The sequence below is a fragment of the Salvelinus namaycush genome, chromosome 20 (genome assembly GCF_016432855.1).
Source record: "Salvelinus namaycush isolate Seneca chromosome 20, SaNama_1.0, whole genome shotgun sequence".
Taxonomy (NCBI): domain Eukaryota; kingdom Metazoa; phylum Chordata; class Actinopteri; order Salmoniformes; family Salmonidae; genus Salvelinus; species Salvelinus namaycush.
This window is the reverse complement of record NC_052326.1, coordinates 41,408,772-41,435,805: the sequence shown is the minus strand read 5'-3', so window position 1 is coordinate 41,435,805 and position 27,034 is coordinate 41,408,772. Positions and strand designations below refer to the sequence as shown.

General features: G+C 41.8%; 1 protein-coding gene across 7 annotated transcripts; it reads right to left on the bottom strand.

The window, feature by feature from the left end:
• Positions 1 to 2,369: 2,369 nt before the first annotated feature.
• On the bottom strand, positions 2,370 to 27,034 carry LOC120065368 (interleukin-17 receptor C-like). Of its 7 annotated transcripts, XM_039016309.1 has the most exons (17): positions 26,854 to 27,031; positions 25,870 to 26,267; positions 19,311 to 19,379; positions 19,043 to 19,211; positions 18,753 to 18,886; positions 18,378 to 18,489; positions 18,212 to 18,253; positions 8,763 to 8,795; positions 7,433 to 7,557; positions 7,274 to 7,330; positions 6,733 to 6,799; positions 6,354 to 6,586; positions 6,081 to 6,134; positions 5,675 to 5,726; positions 5,325 to 5,426; positions 4,341 to 4,379; positions 2,370 to 3,975 (listed from the first exon to the last, which is right to left on the bottom strand). In XM_039016309.1, the coding sequence occupies exons 4-17, from the start codon at positions 19,143 to 19,145 to the stop codon at positions 3,347 to 3,349; spliced, it is 1,782 nt and encodes a 593-aa protein (XP_038872237.1). In that variant the 5' UTR covers positions 19,146 to 19,211; positions 19,311 to 19,379; positions 25,870 to 26,267; positions 26,854 to 27,031; the 3' UTR covers positions 2,370 to 3,346. The 7 variants fall into 7 exon arrangements, with proteins under 7 accessions (XP_038872237.1, XP_038872236.1, XP_038872231.1 ...); XM_039016308.1 differs by lacking the exon at positions 19,311 to 19,379 and having other exon boundaries at positions 2,370 to 3,877; positions 4,333 to 4,379; positions 26,854 to 27,034; XM_039016303.1 differs by lacking the exon at positions 19,311 to 19,379.

Genomic DNA, 27,034 nt, shown 5'->3' with positions numbered 1-27,034 from the left:
CAGATATTATAGGAACAGAACAGAGCAGGTATTATAGGAACAGAACAGAGCAGGTATTATAGGAACAGAACAGGTATTATATAAACAGAACAGAGCAGGTATTATAGGAACAGAACAGAACAGGTATTATATATTCTGTTCCTATAATACCTGTTCTGTTCCTATAATACCTGTTCTGTTCTGTTCCTATAATACCTGCTCTGTTCTGTTCCTATAATACCTGTTCTGTTCTGTTCCTATAATACCTGCTCTGTTCTGTTCCTATAATACCTGTTCTGTTCCTATAATACCTGTTCTGTGCTGTTGTAACGACTTTCTTCCTGAGATGAAGGAGAGGACCAAAATGCAGCGCGGTTAGTGTTCAACATGTTTAATTGAACATAAACGGTGAAACACTTACAACAATACAAAAACAACAAATGTGAAAGTCGAGACAGTCCTATCTGGTGCAGAACACAAATACAGAGACAGGAAACAAACACCCACAAAATCCCAACACAAAACAAGCCTCCTATATATGAGTCTCAATCAGAGACAACGACTACCATCTGTCTCTGATTGAGAACCCACACCAGGCTGACATAGAAAAAGACAAACTAGACACACAACATAGAATTCCCACCCAGCTCACGTCCTGACCAACTAAACACATACAAAACAACAGAAAACAGGTCAGGAACGTGACAGAACCCCCCCCTCAAGGTGCGAACTCCGGGCGCACCCCTAAAACTCAAGGGGAGGGTCTGGGTGGGCATCTGTCCGCGGTGGCGGCTCCGGCGGTGGACGAGGGCACCACTCCACCATTGTCTTTGTCCACCTCCTTAGCGTCCCTTGAGTGGCGACCCTCGCCCCCGACCATGGTCCAGGAACCTTCACCAACTCCCCTCTACAATAGAGGAGACAACTCAGGACAGAGAGGTAGTTCAGGACAAAGAGGTAGCCCAGGACAGAGAGGTAGCCCAGGACAGAGAGGTAGCCCAGGACAGAGAGGTAGCCCAGGACAGAGGGACAACTCCGGACTAGAGAATCATACCAGGCCGAACACAAAACCCCACATAGAAATAGAAACCTAGACTAACCCACCCAATTCACGCCCTGACCAACTAAAACAAATACATAACAAAGGAAAACAGGTCAGGAACGTGACAGCTGTTTCTATAATACCCGTTCTGTTCTGTTCCTATAATACCTGCTCTGTTCTGTTCCTGTAATACCTGTTCTGTTATGTTCCTATAATATCTGTTCTGTTCCTATAATACCTGTTCTGTTCCTATAATACCTGTTCTGTGCTGTTCCTATAATACCTGCTCTGTTCTGTTCCTATAATACCTGCTCTGTTCTGTTCCTGTAATACCTGCTCTGTTCTGTTCCTATAATACCTGCTCTGTTCTGTTCCGATGATACCTGTTCTGCTCTGTTCCTATAATACCTGTTATGTTCTGTTCCGATGATACCTGTTCTGCTCTGTTCCTATAATACCTGTTCTGTTCTGTTCCTATAATACTTGTTCTGTTTATATAATACCTGCTCTGTTCTGTTCCTATAATACCTGCTCTGTTCCTATAATATCTGTTCTGTTCCTATAATACCTGTTCTGTTCTGTTTATATAATACCTGCTCTGTTCTGTTCCTATAATACCTGCTCTGTTCTGTTTATATAATACCTGCTCTGTTCTGTTCCTATAATACCTGTTCTGTTCCTATAATACCTGCTTTTTTCTGTTCCTATAATACCTGTTCTGTTCTGTTCCTATAATACCTGCTCTGTTCTGTTCCTATAATACCTGTTCTGTGCTGTTCCTATAATACCTGTTCTGTTCTGTTCCTATAATACCTGTTCTGTTCTGTTCCTATAATACCTGCTCTGTTCTGTTTATATAATACCTGCTCTGTTCTGTTCCTATAATACCTGTTCTGTTCCTATAATATCTGTTCTGTTCCTATAATACCTGCTCTGTTCTGTTCCTATATTACCTGCTTTTTTCTGTTCATATAATACCTGTTCTGTTCTTATGTAGTGATCAAAATATAGTAGCCATATCTAGGAAAAGCAGAGTTCCAAAGGTTGGGCCTAATATAGTGTATAAGAGGTCATTCCATAAGTTCAGTAGTGATTCCAATGTTGTTGATGTAAAAAATATTTGTTGGTCTGTGGTGTGTAATGAGGAGCTCTGTTCCTATAATACCCACACAGATAATCAATGTTATTTATAACTGCACAAGTGTGAGACTGGGACTGCATTCCTGGCTGTCGCGCAACCCCTCTCGCGGCTATTTCCCACAGATATTGTTGTCTTTTTTTAAACGTTTTTGAAATTGCAAAGTACTATTTTCCTCCTAGTGACAATATAAATTGTGATGAGAAATTCTTGTTTGTATCGAAATATATTTATTTTTCATCTTTGACGTTGAAAAAATAATGCATTATTCAGTCCATGATAGAGATTATGTTTTGGTCAATAATTATTTAGGTCATTTACATAGGCTTTCCACATTTAATTTCTACACTAATGCATAAACAGATAAGGAGAATATAATAAAATATATCTTTATTGTCCACTGGTTAGAACAGGAATTTGTCTTCTGCCTTTCTCAACACCCACAGACACACACACACACACTATGAGAGGCAGCGGGTCAGCAGCAGGACAGCACCCCTGGATGGAGAGCAAATGTTGGGTGTAGAGTGCCTTGCTTAAGGGCACAATGACAGAAGATGTTACATGGGATCAGAGAGCAGCAGCCTTCCAGCTGCCAGTTCAGTTCCTTTTTTGTGTTGCCCGGCCCGGGGCTTAAAACCATGAACCTTCCAGCTGCTGGTCCGCCTCTCTAACCTCTAGGCTACTGCATATCATTTAGGTTTGTCCTATCTTGAGTTTTGATCCAGCATATATTCCAATAGGCCTTTCAGACATTTCTATCTACAAATCATAAATTAAGAGTAAAATAAAGAACAATTGTTAAACATTTCATCTAGCCTACATAATAGTTCACACATAGAAGTCCTTCCTGAAGGTGTAGGCCTACTGTAGGTTACACACTGTGTATTGGCTCAATAAAAGCCCTCATAACATCACCAAATACAATACAAGGCTTCTACATCCAACACATTGCATGTCCACTGTATTCAGTGTGAATGTAAAGTCTGGGGTTATTGTGGTGATGATGGGGGCCGGTATTGTCTTAGTGGTTGGGGTAGATTAGATCTCAGGGTGACTGTTCTGCTGTAACGGCACAGCCTGCTATCCAGTGACAACACACTTATGAGGCAGCTCCTTAATCAGGTACCCCCCCGAGTCTCTCCACAAAGTCATAAGTCCCCCAGACAGTCTCTGTGTAGCTTCCTTCAGACCCTATGTCCACCTATACCAGCCTCAGGCCCTGTGGGCCCCATGGCCAGCTCAGCAAGGAGCCCCTGGCTCTGGGAGGGCAGGTGGAACATGGGCAGCCCTTGGAACAGCTCTGGGAGACCCCTCTCACTGCTGGGGGGCTTGGCAGAATGGGCCTCAAAGTGCACCAGTAGGAAGCGCTCTCCAGCACAGCCCAGTTTGTGGTCTGCCTTGATGCAGCTCAGAGCGGCACTGAACACATCTGCATACGGGGAGTACAAGCCCTGGAGAAGCCCCTTATCCTCCCCCTCCACCTCCTCACCCCCCTCCTCCTTCTCCACTCCCTGGACTATATTCTTTCCCTGTTGGCCCTGCTGGTCCCACTGTCGGACCCAGTCCTCTGTCCTCTCCCAGGCCGCCTGTGTCAGTACCAGTATTGCCCGGACCCCTTGACTGTCCAGGTGCTGCAGCTGGGAGTGCAGCCATGGCAGGGCCCCCAGAGAGCACAGCTCAGCCCGACTCCACAGGTCCACAGAGACACTGAAGCCCTGGGCACACAGAGAGGAACCGAGCTCACACACCAGCTCTGACACAGAGCCATCCACGTTCGGCGGGCTCAGCAGCACTATGTGTCCCCTGTTGGCTACTACAGAGGGAGGGATGGAGGGAGGGAGGGAGGGAGCGAGGGAGAGAGGGAAGGAAAGGAAGGAGGGATATAAGGAGGGAGGGAAGAAATGGAGGGAAGGGAGGGCAGGACGGAAGGAAGGAGGGAGGGCAGGAGGGAGGGAGGGAGGGGAGGGCAGGACGGAGGGAGGGAGGGAGGGAGGAGGAAAGGAGGGAGGGACGGAAAGAAGAAAGGAAGGAGGGAATGAGAGAAGGAGGGAGGGAGGCAAAGGGCATGGGGAGTTAGAAACATTCATTTTCCATTGTTTTGTCAATGATTATTGCTAGATGAATATGTATCTTCTTTATTTTCAGATTGTATATTTGGAGTATGAGAAACCTGCTTACGTCGACCACACTCCTCCTGGTACCATTCCCATGCCCACCCTGTTGGAGAGACAGAAATGTGATGTGAAACACACTGACATGGTTCTGTAACACAGAGTCTCCTGTGTCATTTCAAGTAAGAGTTGTTTGTCCTTTACAAAAAGCCCTGGGCCATTGTCCACCCCCAAAATTCCTAACTGTAATAAACACCCACAAGTCAGTCAGAGACACATGAATGGAGCTATTGAGAGGAGGGGGAATCTGGGACATTGAGGAATACATGTAGTATAGGAAAGATCTTCATTCTCTTTCTCTAAATGTTTTATATTTTTTCAATCTTGTCTCATCGCTGCAACTCCCCAACGGGCTCGTGAGGCGAAGGTCGAGTAATGCGTCCTCTGAAACATAACCCACCTAACAACGCTTCCTAACACCCGCCCACTTAACCCGGAAGCCAACCGCACTAATGTGTCAGAGGAAACACCATTCAACTGACGACTGAGGTCAGCCTGCACCAATGTGTCAGAAGAAACACAGTTCAACTGACGATCAAGTTCAGCCTGCAGGAGCTACAAGGAGTCGCTAGAGCGTGATGAGCAAAGTAAAACCCCCGTGGTCAAACCCTCCCCTAACAACACTGGGCCAATTGTGCGCCGTCCTATGGGACTCCCAATCAAGGCTGGTTGTGATGCAGCCCGGGATCAAACCCTGGTCTGTAGTGACACCTCTAAGCACAGCGATGCAGTGCCTCAGACCGCTGCGCCACTCGGGGGGCACTCTAGCTCGACATGTTGATCTCCTTTAAAACTACTCCTCTCTCTCTATTAAGACTGATTTGGTGGGAGGCAGAGAGCACATCTGTGATGAGAAGAGCCTAGCACTCACTTCACCACAGTGTAACACAACACAAACCTAACACAAGTTTAACACTTTTGGACTCTTTTTGTCTCTACACACAGTGCCTTTGCATGTGTGTAGTTGGGGAGAAGGACCAGAGTGACTCACGTTTCAGTTTACCATGCAGGAAATATAGACAAATCGCTGCTAGGACAGCCAGCATCAGGGAGAGCAGGACCAACAGACTCCAGCGCCAGTGCCACCAACTGGCTGAGAGGGAGAAGTAAAGACATGATTATTTTCCAATCCTCCTAGAATTTCTTACCAGCTTCCCTACTGTGAACATGTATTTTATTGAGTATACAAATAAATACTTTATTGATGATACAGATTCGAACATAACAGCCATCTTTTTAAACACCAAAAATCTGTGGCCAGGAAATCTAACTTGTATTAGTTTCAGTAGGATCCATATCAACTTTTATAATGATACCTCAGCCCTCTCCTAAAATACTCACAGTCAATGGGACAGAAGGGGCCAAGCTCACTGTTCTTCCCGTTTACCTTAACCTGGAGGGACGGAGACCCCCCCCCCCCACACACACACACGCACGCACGCACGCACGCACGCACGCACGCACGCACGCACGCACGCACGCACGCACGCACGCACGCACGCACGCACGCACGCACGCACGCACGCACGCACGCACGCACGCACGCACGCACGCACGCACGCACGCACGCACGCACGCACGCACACACACACACACACACACACACACACACACACACACACACACACACACACACACACACACACACACACACACACTTAACATAAGATGAGCTCTCATCATGATACGACAGGATCCCAGTTCAATACTGGGGAACAACGAGAGTCAACCTGTAGAAGTGTCTTACCATCACACAGAGATCAAGGCCAAGTACGACATCCTCAAACACACCGGGCATCAGCTAAAACATAAAACAAATGTATCAATCATTCAATCAAAATAAGTCTTATTCATATCTCACCAGACCATAAAAAAGCCACAAGTAAAAAACAAAACAAACAATTGCTACAAATGATGACAGTAATGTTATATCCCAACAACGAAAAGGTCACTAAAGACGCACCAATAAAAAGCAGAAAAAATTATCAAAAGCATCAATCAAATGGTTGAATATATGTACCCAGTGTCCCCTGCTGTTTTCCCTCCATATGTCATCTGACAGACGCTGCCTAAAGGCAACCAGCTCTGTGCACCTGTCCATGTCCAAGCCTTTCTCTTTCTGGCAGGGCCACACTTCTGCCTCCACCCTACAGGGGGCAGTCAGGTTCCAGGATAGCATGGCACCACCATTGTTCATTTGGCCCTGCACCACAGATACTGACACATTCTCCCATACATTCCTCTGCAACAGCTCTGGTGGAGAGACATAAAGGTTTAATATACCATACTCTATAGTGGAGTTATAGATGCAATGGGAATCAACTTCATGGCCCACATTCATTGCTGTCATAGTGTAACACAGCTGTAACAAGAAGGATGCTGCATGGTTCTTCTCTTACCGCTGTGGTTTCTAAAGGGACAGCTAATGGATCGATGAGACCTCTCGTCTCCTTTATTCCACCACACCTGAAACACACACACACACACACAACCAATTAGCACACCTGAAACACACACCCCTATTAACACACACTGATTAAAACCCACCTGAAACACAGACACAATTAACACACACCTGAAACACACACACACCGATTACTAAAAAACACACACAGAAACAGAGAGCAACACAAAAGGGATAACCTTGTCTCTTACACTGAGTTGGATGTGTCTAGTAACAGCACTACTGACAAAAGTACTGTAGGCCTAATCCAGATTGAGATTCTGAGTGGCGCAGTGGTCTAAGGCACTGCATCTCAGTGCAAGAGGTGTCACTACAGTCCCTAGTTCAAATCCAGGCTGTGATTGGGAGTGCCATAAGGTGGTGCACAATTGGCCCAGCGTCGCCTGGGGTAGGCTGTCATTGTAAATAAGAATTTGTTCTTAACTGACTTGCCTAGTTAAATTTTAAAAAATGGTAAGGGGAAATAAAATCAGTACCTGGAAGCACATGCAGGGGGTGACAGAGTGCAGTGGAACTGTACTCTCCTTACAGGTCTGTAAGAAAACAAGCAACATGCTATCACTGGGAAGGGTGAAAGTCTGAGAAAATCGTTGCATATTAACTGAGTTTAAATGAACACCAAGTACAACACGGACCCTGCACACTCCGTTATCTTCATGTTGTAGGCACATTTCCAGTGGGTAGGGGCTGTCATCTGCCGTGTTGACTTGCAGCCTCACCTCATGACTTTCCTGATCAATCAGAGTGCTGAAACTGGGGACTGACAGACACACTGGCCAATTACAGAGCAGAAAAATGTCTCTTTCTCTCTTCAAATAAACCAGAATCATTATGGAAAAACAGAACAAATGGCCACGGACAAACTATTCAAAACTGTTCAACTACTTTAATTATGCACTAACCCTAACTCTAGTCTTAACCCTTACTCTAACTCTAATCCTTGGTATAGCCCTAGACAAGAGGTTGCATTTCAACAGGGAGGCAATCGATAATCAAATTAGCATAATACAAAAATCCCCATAAAAATCTGTCCGTTTTTGCATTGGATGATTCACAATTCACCGCATCCGCCTATGTCGCACTTACACATCTGCGGTGAAAGGTAACAGATCATAGGAGGTGTTTGTCAGACCATGAGACATCCCGAAAATCGGTCTTCTCAGAAAATCGTCTGTAGCGTCCAAACTATTATGACCCCTCTATGGAAAGATGAGACTCTCACGAACACGATGGTGTTCTCCGTTTTGCTCTACATCCCCGAAAATCGTCTGAAGGGGTCTGAAGTCAGTACAGCCAATCTGTAGCGTCCGAACAGTGTGGGCTACACACTAATTTGACTCCACTATGCAAAGGTGAGACTCTCATGAACACGTACATGTCGGTTTTGTCACAAGACTCATTTGAAGGTCCCCCAGTACCAAAAATATTAGCACCCTTGCACTTTTTTAACATAATGCACCACAATATAAAAATCACAAATTCAACCAGTTTGAATAGGGAAAAGGACTCATCCTCCTGTTTTGTATCGCTGTGTGTACCGCAATGAGCAAGAAAACTAGATCATTATCTGAGGAGATCAGACACAAGATTGCAGCCAAGCATGGAAAATCTCAAGGCTACAAGTCCATCTCCAGAGACCTTGATGTTCCTGTTTCCACCATACGTAATGTTATCAATAAGTTTTAAGACCCATCCCACTGTAGCCAACCTCCCTGGACATGGCCGCAAGAGAAAACTTTGAAGATTGCAGCGAAGGATTGTTCGAATGGTTAGGAAAGTACCTCGATCAACTGCCACACAGACGTTCAGACACAAGCTGACCTTCAGACACAAGGTACATCAGCTTCAACTCGCACCATTCGTTGCCAACTCAATGAAAGGGGGTTATATGGTAGGAGACCCAGGAGGACCCCACTGCTGAGAGAGAGACATAAGAAAGCCTGACTGCAATTTCCCCAAACACACCTGAACATGTCAACATCCTTCTGAGGGAATGTCCTGTGGACAGATGAGACCAAATTAGAGCTTTTTGGTAAAGCACACCATCTCTATGTTTACAGTAAACAAAATTAGGCCTTAACAAAAAATAACACCTTCCATACAGTCAAACATGGAGGAGGTTCAGAGATGTTTTGGGGTTGCTTTGCTGCCTCTGGTACTGGGTGCCTTGAATGTGTGCATGGTATCATGAAATTTGGAGAATATCAAGGCATTCCTAGACTTCCGTTGCTCGCTTCGCGTTCCTCGGAAACTATGCAGTATTTCGTTTTTTTATGTATTATTTCTTACATTGTTACCCCAGGAAATCTTACGTTTTATTACATACAGCCGGGAGGAACTATTGGATAAAAGAGCAACGTCAACACACCAACATTACGACCAGGAATACGACTTTCCCAAGCGGATCCTCTGTTTGGTCCACCACCCAGGACAGTGGATCGGATCCCAGCCGACGACCCAAAACGACAGAGCCGCAGAAGGGGCAGACGAGTATACTACTCGCCAATGTCCAGTCTCTTGACAACAAGGTAGACGAAATCCGAGCAAGGGTTGCCTTTCAGAGAGACAGCAGAGATTGTAACGTTCTTTGTTTCACCGAAACATGGCTTACTCAGGATACGTTATCAGAGTCGGTACAGCCACCTGGTTACTTCACGCATCACGCCGACAGAAACAAACATCTCTCTGGTAAGAAGAAGGGCGGGGTGTATGCCTTATGATTAACTTCTTATGGCTGGGGGCAGTATTGAGTAGCGTGGATGAATAAGGTGCCCAGAGTAAACAGCCTGCTACTCAGGCCCAGAAGCTAAGATATGCATATTATTAGTAGATTTGGATAGAAAATAATCTGAAGTTTCTAAAACTGTTTGAATGATGTCTGTGAGTATAACAGAACTCATATGGCAGGCGAAAACCTGAGAAAAATCCAACCCGGAAGTGGGAAATCTGAGGTTTGTAGTTTTTCAACTCATTGCATATCGAATATACAGTGTCTATGGGGTCATATTGCACTTCCTAAGGCTTCCACTAGATGTCAACAGTCTTTAGAAGCTTGTTTGAGGCTTCTACTGTGAAGTAGGGGCAAATGAGAGCTGATTGAGTAACAGGTCTGCCAGATTGCCATGAGCTGATCACGCGTGGACACGTGAGAGCGACCTGAGTTCCATTGCAATTCTAAAGACAAAGGAATTCTCCGGTTGGAACATTATTGAAGATTTATGTTAAAAACATCCTAAAGATTGATTCTATACATCGTTTGACATGTTTCTACGGACTGTAATGGAACTTTTTGACTTTTCGCCTGGACCTAGTGATCAAGCGTCATGAATTTGGATTTGTGAACTCAAGGCGCGAACAACAAGGAGGTATTTGGACATAAATTATGGACTTTAAGGAACTAAACAAACATTTATTGTGGAACTGGGATTCCTGGGAGTGCATTCTGATGAAGATCATCAAAGGTAAGTGAATATTTATAATGGTATTTCTGACTTCTGTTGACTCCACAACATGGCGGGTATCTGTTTGGCTTGTTTTGGTCTCTGAGCGCCGTACTCAGATTATTGCATGGTTTGCTTTTTCCGCAAAGCTTTTTTGAAATCTGACAAAGCGGTTGCATTAAAGAGAAGTATATCTATAATTCTGTGCATAATACTTGTATCTTTTATCAAAGTTTATTATGAGTATTTCTGTAAATTGATGTGGCTCTGTGCAAATTCACGGGATGTTTTGGAGGCAAAGCCAAATGAAAAATCGAGGTTTTTGAATATAAATATGAACTTGATCGAACAAAACATACATGAATTGTGTAACATGTTGTCCCGGGAGTGTCATCTGATGAAGAATATCAAAGGTTAGTGATTCATTTTATCTCTATTTCTGCTTTTTGTGACTCCTCTCTTTGGTTGGAAAATGGCTGTGTGCTTTCTTTGACTAGGTGCTGACCTAACATAATGATATGTTGTGCTTTCGCCAAAAAGCCTTTTTGAAATCGGACACTGTGGTTGGATTAACGAGAAGTTTATCTTTAAAATGGTGTCTAATACTTGTATGTTTGAGAAATTTTAATTATGAGATTTCTGTTGTTTGAATTTCGCGCCCTGCAATTTCACTGGCTGTTGGCAAGGGGTTCTGCTAGCGGAGGGATGGCACTAAGAAGTTAAAGTGGCTAGAGCTTTGAGTCAGTATGTTGGCAGCAGCCACTCAATGTCAGTGATGGCTGTTTAGCAGTCTGATGGCCTTAAGATAGAAGCTGTTTTTCAGTCTCTCGGTCCCAGCTTAGATGCACCTGTACTGACCTCGCCTTCTGGATGATAGCGGTGTGAACAGGCAGTGGCTCGGGTGGTTGTTGTCCTTGATGATATTTTTGGCCTTCCTGTGACATCGGGTGGTGTAGGTGTCCTGGACGGCAGGTAGTTTGCCCCCGGTGATGTGTTGTGCAGACCTCACTACCCTCTGGAGAACCTTACGGTTGTGGGCGGAGCAGTTGCCGTACCAGTCGGTGATACAGCCCGACAGAATGCTCTCGATTGTGCATCTGTAGAAGTTTGTGAGTGTTTTTGGTGACAAGCCTAATGTCTTCAGCCTTCGGAGGTTGAAGAGGCGCTGCTGCACCTTCTTCACCAAGCTGTCTGTGTGGGTGGACCCTTTCAGTTTGTCCGTGATGTGTACACAGAGGAACTTAAAACTTTCCACCTCCACTACTGTCCCGTTGATGTGGATAGGGGGCTGCTCCCTCTGCTGTTTCCTGAAGTCCACGATCATCTCCTTTGTTTTGTTGACATTGAGTGTGAGGTTATTTTCCTGACACCGCACTCCGAGGGCCCTCACCTCCTCCCTGTAGGCCGTCTCGTCGTTGTTGGTAATCAAGCCTACCACTGTAGTGTCGTCTGCAAACTTGATGATTGAGTTGGAGGCGTGCATGGCCATGCAGGCATGGGTGAACAGGGAGTACAGGAGAGGGCTGAGAACGTACCCTTGTGGGGCCTCAGTATTGAGGATCAGCGGAGTGGAGATGTTCTTTCCTACCCTCACCACCTGGGGGCGGCCCGTCAGGAAGTCCAGGACCCAGTTGTGCAGAGTAGGGTCGAGACCCAGGGTCTCGTGCTTAATGACGAGTTTGGAGGGCACTATGATGTTAAATGCTGAGCTGTAGTTTATGAACAGCATTCTTACATAGGTATTCCTCTTGTCCAGATGGGTTAGGGCAGTGTGGTTGCAATTGTGTCGTCTGTGGACCTATAGGGGCGGTAGGGAAATTGGAGTGGGTCTAGGGTGTCAGGTAGGGTGGAGGTGATATGGTCCTTGACTAGTCTCTCAAAGCACTTCATGATGACGGAAGTGAGTGCTGCAGGGCGATAGTCATTTCGCTCAGTTACCTTAGCTTTCTTGGAAACAGGAACAGTCGTGGCCCTCTTGAAGCATGTGGGAACAGCAGACTGGGATAAGGATTGATTGAATATGTCCGTAAACACACCAGCCAGCTGGTCTGCGTATGATCTGAGGACGCGGCTAGGGATGCTGTCTGGGCCGACAGTCTTGCGAAGGTTAACACGTTTAAATGTTTTACTCACGTTGGCTGCAGTGAAGGAGAGCCCGCAGGTTTTGGTAGCGGGCCGTGTCGGTGGCTCTGTAATGACCTCAAAGCGAGCAAAGAAGTTGTTTAGTTTGTCTGGGAACAAGACATCGTGGTCCGCAACGGGGCTGGTTTTCTTTTTGTAGTCCGTGATTGACTGTAGACCCTGCCACATACCTCTCGTGTCTGAGCCGTTGGACTGCGACTCTACTTTGTCTCTATACTGACGCTTAGCTTGTTTGATTGCCTTGCGGAGGGAGTAGCTACACTGTTTGTATTCGGTCACGTTTTCGGTCGTCTTGCCCTAATTAAAAGCAATGGTTCGTGCTTTCAGTTTTGCGCTAATGCTGCCATCAATCCACGGTTTCTGGTTGGGGAAAGTTGTAATAGTCGCTGTGGGTACAATATCACCGATGCACTTGCTAATAAATTCGCTCACCGAATCAGCGTATTCATCAATGTTATTGTCCAACGCTATGCAGAACATATCCCAGTCCACGTGATCGAAGCAATCTTGAAGCGTGTAATCCGATTGGTCGGACCAGCGTCATACAGACCTGAGCACGGGCGTTTCCTATTTTAGTTTCTGTCTATAGGCTGGGAGCAACAAAACGGAATTGTGGTCAGATTTTCCGAAAGGTGGGCGGGGGAGGGCTTTGTATGCATCGCGGAAGTTAGAGTAACAATCATCCAGGGTTTTGCCAGCCCGGGTCGTGCATTCGATATGCTGACAAAAATTAGGGAGCCTTGTTTTCAGATTATCCTTGTTAAAACCTCTTATGGCTGCAAGCCCGAGGTCGGTACACCTATGACAACATCCCCCCACCCCCCCCACACTGATTAGCATCGCTAGCATAGCGTCACAATTAAATAGTAGCATCTAAATATCATTAAATCACAAGTCCAAGACACCAAATGAAAGATACAGATCTTGTGAATAAAGCCACCATTTCAGATTTTTAAAATGTTTTACAGGGAAGACAAAATATGTAAATCTATTAGCTAACCACGTTAGCAAAAGACACCACTTTTCTAACTCCATCAGTTTCTTACTCCATCAGGTGCTATCACAAATTCGGCCAAATAAAGATATTGATAGCCACTAACCAAGAAAAAACCTCATCAGATGACAGTCTGATAACATATTTATTGTATAGGATAGGTTTTGTTAGAAAAATGTGCATATTTCAGGTATAAATCATAGTTTACAATTGCACCCACCATCACAACTCGACTAGAATAAATACAGAGAGCAACGTGTATTACCTAATTACTAATCATAAAACATTTCTTAAAAATACACAGCTCACAGCAATGGAAAGACACAGATCTTGTGAATTCAGACAATATTTCAGATGTTCTAAGTGTTTTACAGCGAAAACACAATAAATCGTTATATTAGCATACCACATGTGCAAACGTTACCAGAGCATTGATTCAAGCCAAAGAGAGCGATAACGTAATCATCGCCAAAATATATTAATTTTTTCACTAACCTTCTCAGAATTCTTCCGATGACACTCCTGTAACATCATATTACAACATACATATAGAGTTTGTTCGACAATGTGCATATTTAGCCACAAAAAAACGTGGTTATACAATGACAATACTAGCAAAACTAGCCTGAAAATGTCGGGCGCCATATTTGACAGTGATCTTGTCTCATGATTAACTATTCATAAACTTGACTAAAAAAATATAAGTTGGACAGCTATCGAAAGACAAATTAGTTCTTAATGCAATCGCTGAATTACATTTCTAAAATTATCCTTACTGTGCAATACAGGGTTCGCCAAGCGAAGCTATACCAAAGAAAATGGCGGAATATGCGTTTAACATTTTTCGACAGAACAACGATTTATCATCTTAAATATTTCTTACTATGAGGTGATCTTCCATCAGAATCTTGGGCAATGTATCCTTTCTTGGGTCTAATCTTCTTTTGGTCGAAAGATGTCCTCTTGTCCGTCGAAATGCCCACTAACGTTCGACCGGTACTGGAAACGTGCCCGGCGCTTCAAAGTGCATCACCAAGAATTGCCTCAAAATCGCACTAAACGGATATAAATTGCTATAAAACGGTTTAAATTAACTACCTTATGATGTTTTTAACACCTATAACGAGTAAAAACATGACCGGCGATATATAAGTGGCTAAACCCAAGCTTGGAAAGAGAGCAGGTCCAACGTCCATCGTGCGTCAGGCGCAGCAGGAAAAGAACGGTACATCCGGTCTTTGGCCTTTTATACAGGCCCTGATTGCGCAATCGACTCCATTCAAATTGTCACCTCTTACTGACATCTAGAGGAAGGCGTGGGCAGTGTTTGTATCCTCATAGGATTTACAGGGACTTTAAAACTGACCTGGGACCAGAGGCCAACATTTCTGAAATCTCACTCCATATCAGGAAAAGTGCTGTAGAATGAGTTCTGTTCCACTCAGAGACATAATTCAAACGGCTATAGAAACTAGAGTGTTTTCTATCCAATAATAACAATAATATGCATATTGTACGAGCAAGAATTGAGTACGAGGCCGTTTGAAATGGGCACCTTAAACAGAGCTACTCAATACTGCCCCTGCAGCCATAAAAAGTTAAAATCCCCAGCTACAATAAATGCAGCCTCAGGATATATGGTTTCCAGTTTACATAGAGTCCAGTGAAGTTCTTTCAGGGCCATCGATGTGTCTGCTTGGGGGGGATATACACGACTGGGATTATAATCGAAGAGAATTATCTTGGTAGATAATGCGGTCGGTATTTGATTGTAAGGAATTCTAGGTCAGGTGAACAAAAGGACTCGAGTTCCTGTATGTTGTTATGATCACACCGCGTCTCATTAACTTCTTACGGCTGAGATCGGCTGAGATCCCGTTAACGGGATCGACTTGACAACAGCCAGTGAAAGTGCAGGGCACCAAATTCAAACAACAGAAATCAAACATACAAGTATTTTACACCATTTTAAAGATAAACTTGTTGTTAATCCCACCACAGTGTCCGATTTCAAAAAGGCTTTACGACGAAAGCACACCATCTGATTATGTTAGGTCAGTACCTAGTCACAGAAAAACACAGCCATTTTTCCAGCCAAAGTGAGTCACAAAAAGCAGAAATAGAGATAAAAGTAATCACTATCTTTTGATGATCTTCATCTGATGACACTCAAAGGACTTCATGTTACACAATATATGTATGTTTTGTTCGATAAAGTTCATATTTATATCCAAAAATCTCAGTATACATTGGCGCGTTATCTTCAGTAATGTTTTGCCTCCAAAACATCAGGTGATTTTGCAGAGAGCCACATCAATTTAACAGAAATACTCATCATAAATGTTGATGAAAATACAAGTGTTATGCATGGAATTAAAGATATACTTCTCCTTAATACAACCGCTGTGTCAGATTTCAAAAAAGCTTTACGGAAAAAGCTTTAAGAGGCTCCTCTGTCCTCCACTCGTTACCTGTATTAATGGCACCTGTTTGAACTTGTTATCAGTATAAAAGACACCTGTCCACAACCTCAAACAGTCACACTCCAAACTCCACTATGGCCAAGACCAAAGAGCTGTCAAAGGACACCAGAAACAAAATTGTAGACCTGCACCAGGCTGGGAAGACTGAATCTGCAATAGGTAAGCAGCTTGGTTTGAAGAAATCAACTGTGGGAGCAATTATTAGGAAATGGAAGACATACAAGACCACTGATAATCTCCCTCGATCTGGGGCTCCACGCAAGATCTCACCCCGTGGGGTCAAAATGATCACAAGAACGGTGAGCAAAAATCCCAGGGACCTAGTGAATGACCTGCAGAGAGCTGGGACCAAAGTAACAAAGCCTACCATCAGTAACACACTACGCCGCCAGGGACTCAAATCCTGCAGTGCCAGACGTGTCCCCCTGCTTAAGCCAGTACATGTCCAGGCCCGTCTGAAGTTTGCTAGAGAGCATTTGGATGATCCAGAAGAAGATTGGGAGAATGTCATATGGTCAGATGAAACCAAAATATAACTTTTTGGTAAAAACTCAACTCGTCGTGTTTGGAGGACAAAGAATGCTGAGTTGCATCCAAAGAACACCATACCTACTGTGAAGCATGGGGGTGGAAACATCATGCTTTGGGGCTGTTTTTCTGCACAGGGACCAGGACGACTGATCCGTGTAAAGGAAAGAATGAATGGGGCCATGTATCATGAGATTTTGAGTGAAAACCTCCTTCCATCAGCAAGGGCATTGAAGATGAAACGTGGCTGGGTCTTTCAGCATGACAATGATCCCAAACACACCGCCCGGGCAACGAAGGAGTGGCTTCGTAAGAAGCATTTCAAGGTCCTGGAGTGGCCTAGCTAGTCTCCAGATCTCAACCCCATAGAAAATCTTTGGAGGGAGTTGAAGGTCCATGTTGCCCAGCAACAGCCCCAAAACATCACTGCTCTAGAGGAGATCTGCATGGAGGAATGGGCCAAAATACCAGCAATAGTGTGTGAAAACCTTGTGAAGACTTACAGAAAACGTTTGACCTCTGTCATTGCCAACAAAGGGTATATAACAAAGTATTGAGATAAACTTTTGTTATTGACCAAATACTTATTTTCCACCATAATTTGCAAATAAATTCATAAAAAATCCTACAATGTGATTTTCTGGATATTTTTTTCTCATTTTGTCTGTCATAGTTGAAGTGTACCTATGATGAAAATTACAGGCCTCTCTCATTTTTTTAAGTGGGAGAACTTGCACAATTGGTGGCTGACTAAATACCTTTTTGCCCCACTATATATATATACCTCCTGATCTTTCTTATATCTCTCAGATATAGAACACACACTTCAGTTAAAACTTCCTTTTGAATATTTTGGGGGGGGCTATCTGTTCCATGTAATGAATCTGTTATTCAATCCGTTTGTAAGGGCTAGTAGCAGGAAGGCCAAAAATCTTTTTTCATCAAATTATTTTGTAATATATAAAAAATATATATACTTCAAGGGGTCTTACAATTCTAAATCAAATAGCTAAATGATCCTTGGTATGACCTTCTTAAAACAATTCCATATAGCTTAGTTGTCACACCCTGGCCTTAGTTATCTTTGTTTTCATTATTATTTTAGTTAGGTCAGGGTGTGACATGGGGAAGTTTGTGTGTTTTTGTATTGTCTAGGGTGTTGTATGGTTTAGGGGGTTTAGTAGAGTAGATGGTTTAGTGTTCAGTGTAGGTGTTTAGGAAAGTCTATGGTTGCCTGAATTGGGTCTCAATTAGAGACAGCTGGTTATGGTTGTCTCTGATTGGGAGCCATATTTAAGGCAACCATAGGCTTTAGCTTTTTTGTGGGTAATTGTCTGTGTCTATGTTGCATGTTTGCACTTAGTCTTTTGTTAGCTTCACGGTCGTCTGTTTGTTGTTTTGTTTCATTTTTCTTCTTAAAATAAAGAGAAGATGTATTTTTCACGCGCTGCGCCTTGGTCCAATCTCTCTCCCAAAGACGATCGTGACATTAGTAGAACCCCCCCTCCCCCGGCTTAGGCAGGGCTTAGACTCTTATGGGTTAATCATCTATAGAGGACGATCCATTAAAGTGAGACCAATATTAAAGTAAGACCAATATATCTGCACACAGGACTCAGGAGATGTAATAACCATAGAATTAGAATGAGTAGAATAGAAATGGAACCCGATTGAATGCTGTACAGTGCTTTCTGATTTTACTTCTTGCTTTACTCCTATGGTTACACTCCTGACTAGATACCCATTCTAGTAATTCTATTTATATGGTAATAACAACATAGGAACCATAGAAACAAACAAATGTAGAACATAGAGCATGTAACTCACCGTCACACTCTTCTACAACCCCCTGTGCAGCAGATGAGCACACTAAGGGAAGATAGGACAAATAATTATCAGATCTCAAAATTTCAGAGGATCAATTACTAATAAATATGTATTGACAGTCAAAGCAATTACATAAAATGTTAGATCACTATGGGAAATGCAATACCTTCATCCACTGAGGGAAGCACCACTTTAGAGTGGTTGGAACAAACATACACAGTCACCTGACTGTTGAAGGACACTGCATTATCTTTAAGCAGCAGTGACAGCCATGCCTGCTGGGTGTATATGAACATAGAAATGAATCACAAAACACACACACACATGCACCTACGCATGGACACACACACACACACACACACACACACACACACACACACACACACACACACACACACACACACACACACACACACACACACACACACACACACACACACACACACACACACACACACACACGTATGCACACATACACATGCAAGCATGCACACACGCACACACACGCACACACACACACACACACACATATGGAATGTACCTTGGATGTAGCTTGCCCATCCAGAGCAGCAAGGATCACTGTGAACTCCAGAATCTTGCAAATGTCAATTTCTAGCTCTGGTACGTTGTAACATACATTCACATATGATGCTGAAACACAGAGAACCCAGTAGGCTGCAGGAGTGAGGATAGCATGACTTACTGACACAAGATGAGAGTATTTTAAATAAACCATGCGTTACAAGCTAATACGGGTGCACTCTACCAAACTGTTGTCTTTATCAATTTTAACAGCAGCATAAAAAATGGGGTTTAGAGGGTTCACACAACCTGTCTGGTGGTTTCTGAGCTGGATGTCAAGGTGAATGTGTAGGCAGGGTCTGCATGCTGTGCCCTGTCTGCAGCACAGCACTGGCTGCACCTTCAGACCCATGTCATCGACAGGACACTTTGGGATCAGAACCACAGCACCTGCCTTCACTGTGCAGTTAGAGAGACCCTGATGAGAAACAAGGTAAACAGTCACTACACAACTACCGTTGTTGTATGCAGTATTATACTCTATTCATCCATACATACACAGTAACTACATACCTACCGATAAGTACCCTACTGTGTTCAACCCAGTGACGTGCAGTCAGGGTAGGCAAGTTAGCCAGTGCCTATCCTGTGATAATCGAATCAAAATAACTGTTGTGAAAATCCAAATAAAAAATATAATAAAAAATAAATTTTCACAACAACAAACAAATATCTAATGTTTTCTCTCAATGATTCTGGTGGTTTGTACGCTGAAAATACCAACATTTGCGAAAACTGCATAAGAAACACTCAGGAGAGGTGCCAGGGTATGCATCACTGATTGCCAGATGCAGTGCCTACCTTCCCCTTCATTGAAACGCATTCAAATCACATTCCTGACTCTTTTCACTGTTGATGGAAAGAGCAAGCACTGTATATTACCTATGGTGCTAGCTACATTCATTTCATTGAGCAAATTTCATAGTTTGCACATGCATATTGCCTTAAAAATGTTTTTGTATATCAGAGATAGTCACCTCTTCCTCTCTGTGGATATGCAGTGCTTATGGTTGTGTTTACATAGTTTGCCACTGTCATTAATGAAGTTAACTTGCTAGCATACACAATAACCTGACAAAATTGATATCATCCAGAAGGATAGATTAATGGATGTAATTTACAAGCCTTAAAGCATTTTCCTTTGCAATTAGCAGGTCATTGTTGAACGAACATGAGAAAAACTGGTTTATTACAAATGTGTAAAACATATGTAACTTGCTCCATCATTATCAGTCGCATAGACCACAACATACATTTAACTTTTTAGGGATAGGGGGCAGCATTTTCACTTTCTATGAATAGCGTGCCCAAATTGAACTGCCTCATACTCTGTCCCAGATGCTAATATATGCATATTAGTATTACTATTGGATAGAAAACACTCTGACGTTTCTAAAACTGTTTGAATTATGTCTGTGAGTATAACAGAACTCATATGGCAGGCAAACTTCCAAACAGGAAGTGGAAATTCTGAGGCTGGTTGTTTTTCAACTCATCGCCTATTCAAATCCCAGGAAGATATGGATTTGTTTAAACTTCCTACGCCTTCCAATAGATGTCAACAGTCGGTAGAACGTTGAATGAAGTTTATACTGTGTTGTGGGGCCGGATGAGAGGGGAATGAGTTAGTGGTCTGGCAGATTGCCAGTTCCTGGTCATGCGCATTCCTCATGATATCGCCTTGCGCTCCATAACTTCTACAGACAGGAAGGAATGCTCCGGTTGGAACGTTATTGGATTTATATGATAACAACATCTTGAAGATTGATTCTCTACTTAGTTTGACAAGTTTATTCGACCTGTGATATAACTTTTTTATGTTTTCGTCCGACGTTATGCGTGACTTGCACGAGCGTTTGGATATGTGTACTAAACGCGCTAGCAAAAGTAGCTACTTGGACATAAATAATTGACATTATCGAACAAAACAACAATTTATTGTCGAACTAGGATTCCTGGGAGTGAATTCTGATGAAGATTATCAAAGGTAAGGGAATATTTATGATGTAATTTTGTATTTCTGTTGACTCTAACATGGCGGAGAATGTTGTTTTTATCTGAGCGCCGTCTCAGATTATTGCATAGTGTGCTTTTTCCGTAAAGTTATTTTGAAATCTGACACAGCTGTTGCATTAAGAACAAGTGTATCTTTAATTATATGTAAAACATGTATCTTTCATCAAAGTGTATGATGAGTATTTCTGTTATTAGATGTGGCTCTCTGCAATTTCTCCGGATATTTTGGAGGCATTTCTGAACATGGCGCCAATGTAAACTAAGATTTTGGGATATAAATATGCACATTATCGAACAAAAAATATATGTATTGTGTAACATGATGTCCTATGAGTGTCATCTGATGAAGATCATCAAAGGTTAGTGATTAATTGTATCTCTATTTCTGTTTTTGTGACTCCTATCTTTGGCTGGGAAAATGGCTGTGTGTTTTTGAACTTGGTGGTGATCTAACATAATCATATGTTGTGTTTTCGCTGAAAAGCATTTTTTAAATCGGACACGATGGGTAGATTAAGCTATATATACTGTATAAAAGAGAAGATTTTAAGCTTCATAACGATATCAAACATATGTATCAACTGTCAAAACTGATTAGCTGTTAAGAGAAAATCATCCCAGAAATGTGCTGTAATTTTTCAGTACAGGCTTCCTTCTTTTCATTCTGTCAATTAAATTAGTATTGTGGAGTAACTACAATTTTGGTGATCAATCCTTAGTTTTCTCCTATCACAGCCATTAACCTTTCTCGCCCAGGGGTTCCGCTAGCGGAACACCCACAACATTCCGCTGAAAAGGCAGCGCGCGAAATTCAAAAATATTTTTTTGAAATATGTAACTTTCACAAGTCCAATACAGCAAATGAAAGATAAACATCTTGTTAATCTACCCATCGTGTCCGATTTTTAAAATGTTTTACAGCGAAAACACAACATATATTTATGTTCGATCACCACCAAATCCAAAAAACACAGCTATTTTCCCCAGCCAAAGATAGTCACACAAAAGCAGAAATAGAGATAAAATTAATCACTAACCTTTGATAATCTTCATCAGATGACACTCATAGGACATCATGTTACACAATACATTTATGTTTTGTTCGATAATGTGCATATTTATATCCATAAATCTCGGTTTACATTGGCGCCATGTTCAGAAATGCCTCCAAAATATCCGGAGTAATTACAGAGAGCCAAGTCAAATAACAGAAATACTCATCATAAACTTTGATGAAAGATACATGTTTTACATAGAATTAAAGATACACTTGTTCATAATGCAACCGCTGTGTCAGATTTCAAAAAGCTTTACGGCAAAACACAATATTCAATAATCTGAAAACAGCGTTCAGCCACAAAAGCAAGCCATACAGTTACCCGCCAAATTGTGCAGTCAACAAAACTCATAAAAAGCATTATAAATCTTAATTTACATTTGCTGATCTTCGTTGGAGTGCACTCCCAGGACTCCCACTTCCACAAGAATTGTTTGTTTTGTTCGGTAATGTCCATGTTTTATGTCCAAATAGCTATTTTTGTAGAGTGTTTGGTAAACAAAGCCAACGTCAGGAAGCGCGTTCACTAAAACCTGACGAAATGTCCAAAAGTTCCATAACAGTCAGTAGAAACATGTCAAATGATGTATTGTTTTAAACATAAATCTTGAATAACATTCCAACCGGAGAATTACATTGACTTCAGATGAGCGATGGAACAGAGCTCCCTCTCATGTGAACGCGCATGGTCAAAGAATGGTCAGGTCATGGCAGACCTGACTAATTCCCCTCTCATTCTGCCCCCCTTCCCAGTAGAGGCATCAGACAAGGTTCTACAGACTGTTGACATCTAGTGGAAGCCGTAGGAAGTGCAAACTCATCCATATCTCGCTGTGATTTCAATAGGATCTTGGTTGAAAATCAACCAGCCTCAGAATTTCCACTTCCTGTTTGTATTTTTTCTCAGGTTTTTGCCTGCCATATGAGTTCTGTTATACTCACAGACATAATTCAAACAGTTTTAGAAACTTCAGAGTGTTTTCTATCCAATAACAATAATAATATACATATTTTAGCAACTATGACTGAGGAGCAGGCTGTTTACTCTGGTCACCTCTGTGCACCTTTCATCCAAGCTACTCAATACTGCCCCTGCAGCCATAAGAAGTTAATGCCTTTAGGGGGGTGCAAGGAGTCTACGGTTGGGTAGGGAGCACCCCCCACCCGTGCCCATCCAATAGGGGTCATTTTGGACGTTTATTTTTAAATTGTTAAAAAACAACGGAGTCCCACTTCTCCCTCATCATACATGACAAATAGACCATCTAGGTTGATTCATGACTTAACATAGTGATATATATCATTTGGGCAGTATAAATGCCATTTGGACATGGTTCACTGACTTTTAGGTTTGGAAACCGACTTCCTATGATGGTACACGGCAAATGGACATAACATCCTGATTTGGCACATTCAATACTTTCATATTGTATTTGGACATTTCTTATGGCATTTGGCGATGGTTCACTGACTTTTGACTTGGACTTTGAAATCCTATGAAATCATATTGCAAATGGACAAAACATATGCTTTATGGACAAGTTAAAAAAATATGACAATAAAATATTATGAAAGTATGTTCATACAGTTCTTATACATGTATAATTTACAAAAAAAATCGAAAGAATTTCAAAAAAAATTATATTTGTTTTATATATCAACTCATGGAATCGGTACATCAAAAATCTCTTCCCAACTATTTTGCAATCTGTATGGCACAGTTGTCAACATCCTGGTCCTCAAATGAAACTGGTATACTTTCCTATTTATGCTATTTTTATTCCTCCGCCAGTTTTGATCCTTTATATTGGGCAGACAGACCAGTTCCCTACCTCCTCCCGCTGCCACGTGCCTCCTCCATTTTTGGGGTAATACTGTATTCAGTTGGTTGTACTCTTGGATTGAGCAGACCTTCCCATACAATTCTGAACTCCATGAAAGACATAACTCTACCATTACAATTTCCAATATAATTTAAGAACAAAATACCCTTTTCAAACATCTTTCCCATAAATACAGGTATTTTATCAACCAGCATATTTGAGTTCAGCCATAATATTTGTTGTAATATTTGTTCTGTCTTTTCAGGGGGATGAAATTGAAATTGTAGCCAGCTCTGCAAAATGCTTTTTTGAAAAAGTGAGATACTTTGAAAAAAGTATAATTTTCAATTAATCGAAAATGAGACATGGCAATCTGCACAAAGGCAAAATGGCCATTTTTAAACAATGGATGAGCTTTTCTTAGTAATCTGCTGGAAAACCATTTAGGGTTCAAGTAAAACTTTTGAATAAGTGAAGCTTTTAGAGAGAGGTTTAGTGCTTTTCTATTTAATAATCTCAACCCACCCAATTCATATTCATTATATAGATAGGCACACTTTATTTTGTCTGGTTTAGCGTTCCAGATAAAATTAAATATTTTTTGCTCATATGATTTGAAAAAATGTATCATCAGGAGTAGGCAGCACCATAAGTAAGTGAATAAACTGAAATATGACTAAGGAGTTAATCAGGGCAATTTTTCCATAAATAGACAGATATTTACCTCTCCATGTTTTCTATTGAAATTAATTTTGGAGAGCTCATTTATATATTTTGTGATATGAATACCAAGTATGTCTACTTCACCATCAGCCCATTTTATAGGTAAACTGCAGGGTAATGTAAAAGTTGTATTTTTTAAAGATCCAATACGTAATATTGTACACATCATAATTAGGTTTTAGTCCATAGAGTCCAGAAAAGTTATCTTCAATGAGACATTGCAGGGATCTAGCTTGCGGACTTAATATAAAACTTGAGTCATCGGCATACATGGAAAACTTTGTTGTTAAGCCTTGGATTTCTAATCCTCTAATGTTGTGATTGGATCTGATTTTAATAGCTAGCATTTCGATGGCCAAAACAAATAGATATTGTGACAGCAGACACCCTTGTTTAACTCCTATTGACAATTGAAAACTCTCTGAGAAGTAGCCACTATTTACTATTTTACACCTAGGGTTGCTATACATTACTTTTACACATTTTATAAGAGAATCACTAAAATGTTTCAAATTCAGGCATTTATAAGTAAATTCCAGTCTTTCGTTATCAAAGGACTTTTCAAAATCAGCTATAAGTACCAGGCCTGGCCTCTTAGATGTTTCATGATGTTCTATTATTTCTAGTAGTTGTCGTATATTATCTCCAATGTATCATCCATGTAAAAAACCTGTATGATCAGGATGAACAATACCTGGTAAAACCTTTTTAATTCTGAGTGCTATGCATTTTGCTAGTATTTTTGCATCACAACATTGAAGTGTAAGAGACCTCCAGTTTTTTAGATAGACTGGATCTTTATATTTGCCATCTGGGTCTTGTTTTAATAATAGTGAAATCAGACCTTCCTGCTGAGTACATGATAGACCACCATTTATATAGGAGTAGTTAAAACAAGCTAACAATGGAACAATCTAACAACTAAACAAAAGGATTAGGGTTAGTGGTTAGAGAATTAGGTCAGTAACCGAAAGGTTGCTGGATCGAATCCCCGAGCTGACATGGTAAAAATCTGTCATTCTGCCCTGAACAATGCAGTTAACCCCCTGTTAACCCATCATTGTAAATAAGAATTTGTTCTTAACTGAATTGCCTAGTTAAATAAAGGTTAAAAAATAAAATAATGTAGTATATTGATATACCTCTATTGGTATGCCATCAAGCCCTGGGGATTTTCCAGACTGAAAGGATTTAATAGCCTCAAAAAGTTATTCCTCTGTAATTTGGCCTTTGCACGGATCTTTCCGTACATTTGTTAATTTTCAAAAATGTTTATTATTTGGAAAGAATTCAACGTTTTTTTCTTTTGAGGCACACTTTCTCTGTTCCGTTCCCATCTCTGTCTTTCCTCTCACTCATTTCTGTCTCAGACTCCTTAACTCTCTCCCTCTCTCTCTCTTTCTCTCACACACACCTTGATTGTTGACCTCTCGTTATCATGATCATTCGTTTATTACCTTTGAGCAGGTGAAGTGTTCACTCTTATAGTCAAGCATTTCCAACTCCAAAGCTGAAGCGAAAATCAGGATCAAGAGAAGGATTGCAAGCGACCACCACAAAAACATTGCTTTCATAATTTTCCTCAAATTTGACACATTCAGAGGTTTGTACCACTTGGATCCTCAAGCACTTGTTTTCTTCATCTGTGATTATCAACTGTTGTCAGATATGTCCACACACAACCCCATCAGCACGCCTCTGTGTTTCTGCCGACACATGGAAAACAAGTTGAGCAAGTCCTAAAATCAAGTTGAGCAAGTCCTATTTCCTGGCATTGAGCTTTGTTAGAAGTCTAGACTGATGCCAACTTCCTGATGTCAGACACTAGCCTGTGTTGAAGAATTGAGGGGATTACCTGAGGGAAACAGAGAGAACAAAGTGCTGCCTGTAAACTAAGATTAGATAGACATTTGTGACATGCCTTGCTCAATTTCAACTGGTACAGTAAAAATGAATGACAGCCTAGCCATGATAGAATGAGAGAATAGCCTACAGTTGTGTCAAGTTGGCTGGATGTCCTTTGGGTGGTGGACCATCCTTGATACACACAGGAAACGTATGAGCGTGAAAAACCCATCAGTGTTAGAGTTCTTGACACAAACCGGTGCACCTGGCACCTACTACCATACCCCATTCAAAGGCACCTCAATCTTTTGTCTTGCACATTCACCCTCTGAATGGCACACATACATAACCCATGTCTCAATTGTCTCAAGGCTTAAAATATTTCTTTAACCCGTCTCCTCTACTTCATCTACACTTATTGTAGTGGATTTAACAAGTGACATCGATAAGGGATCATAGCTTTCACCTGGATTCACCTGGTCAGTCTATGTCATGAAAAGAGCAGGTTTTCTTAATGTTTGGTACACTCAGTGTCTATCATATGTAGTATGTTATTCTAATCAGCGGTTACATGAGCATACATGTGTAATACTTACAGCATAGATATTTTATCTTCACATCCATCTGCCAGAGTATATTACATTCCTTGATTGAAAAAGCTACAAATCTACACAGTAAGGGAATACCGTGATTATGTATCCTGTGAAATCCAACAGTTTCATTGTTAGTGTGCTCTGTCAATGCCAGGTAACTGGTATTTGGTAGATTGAGTCATGT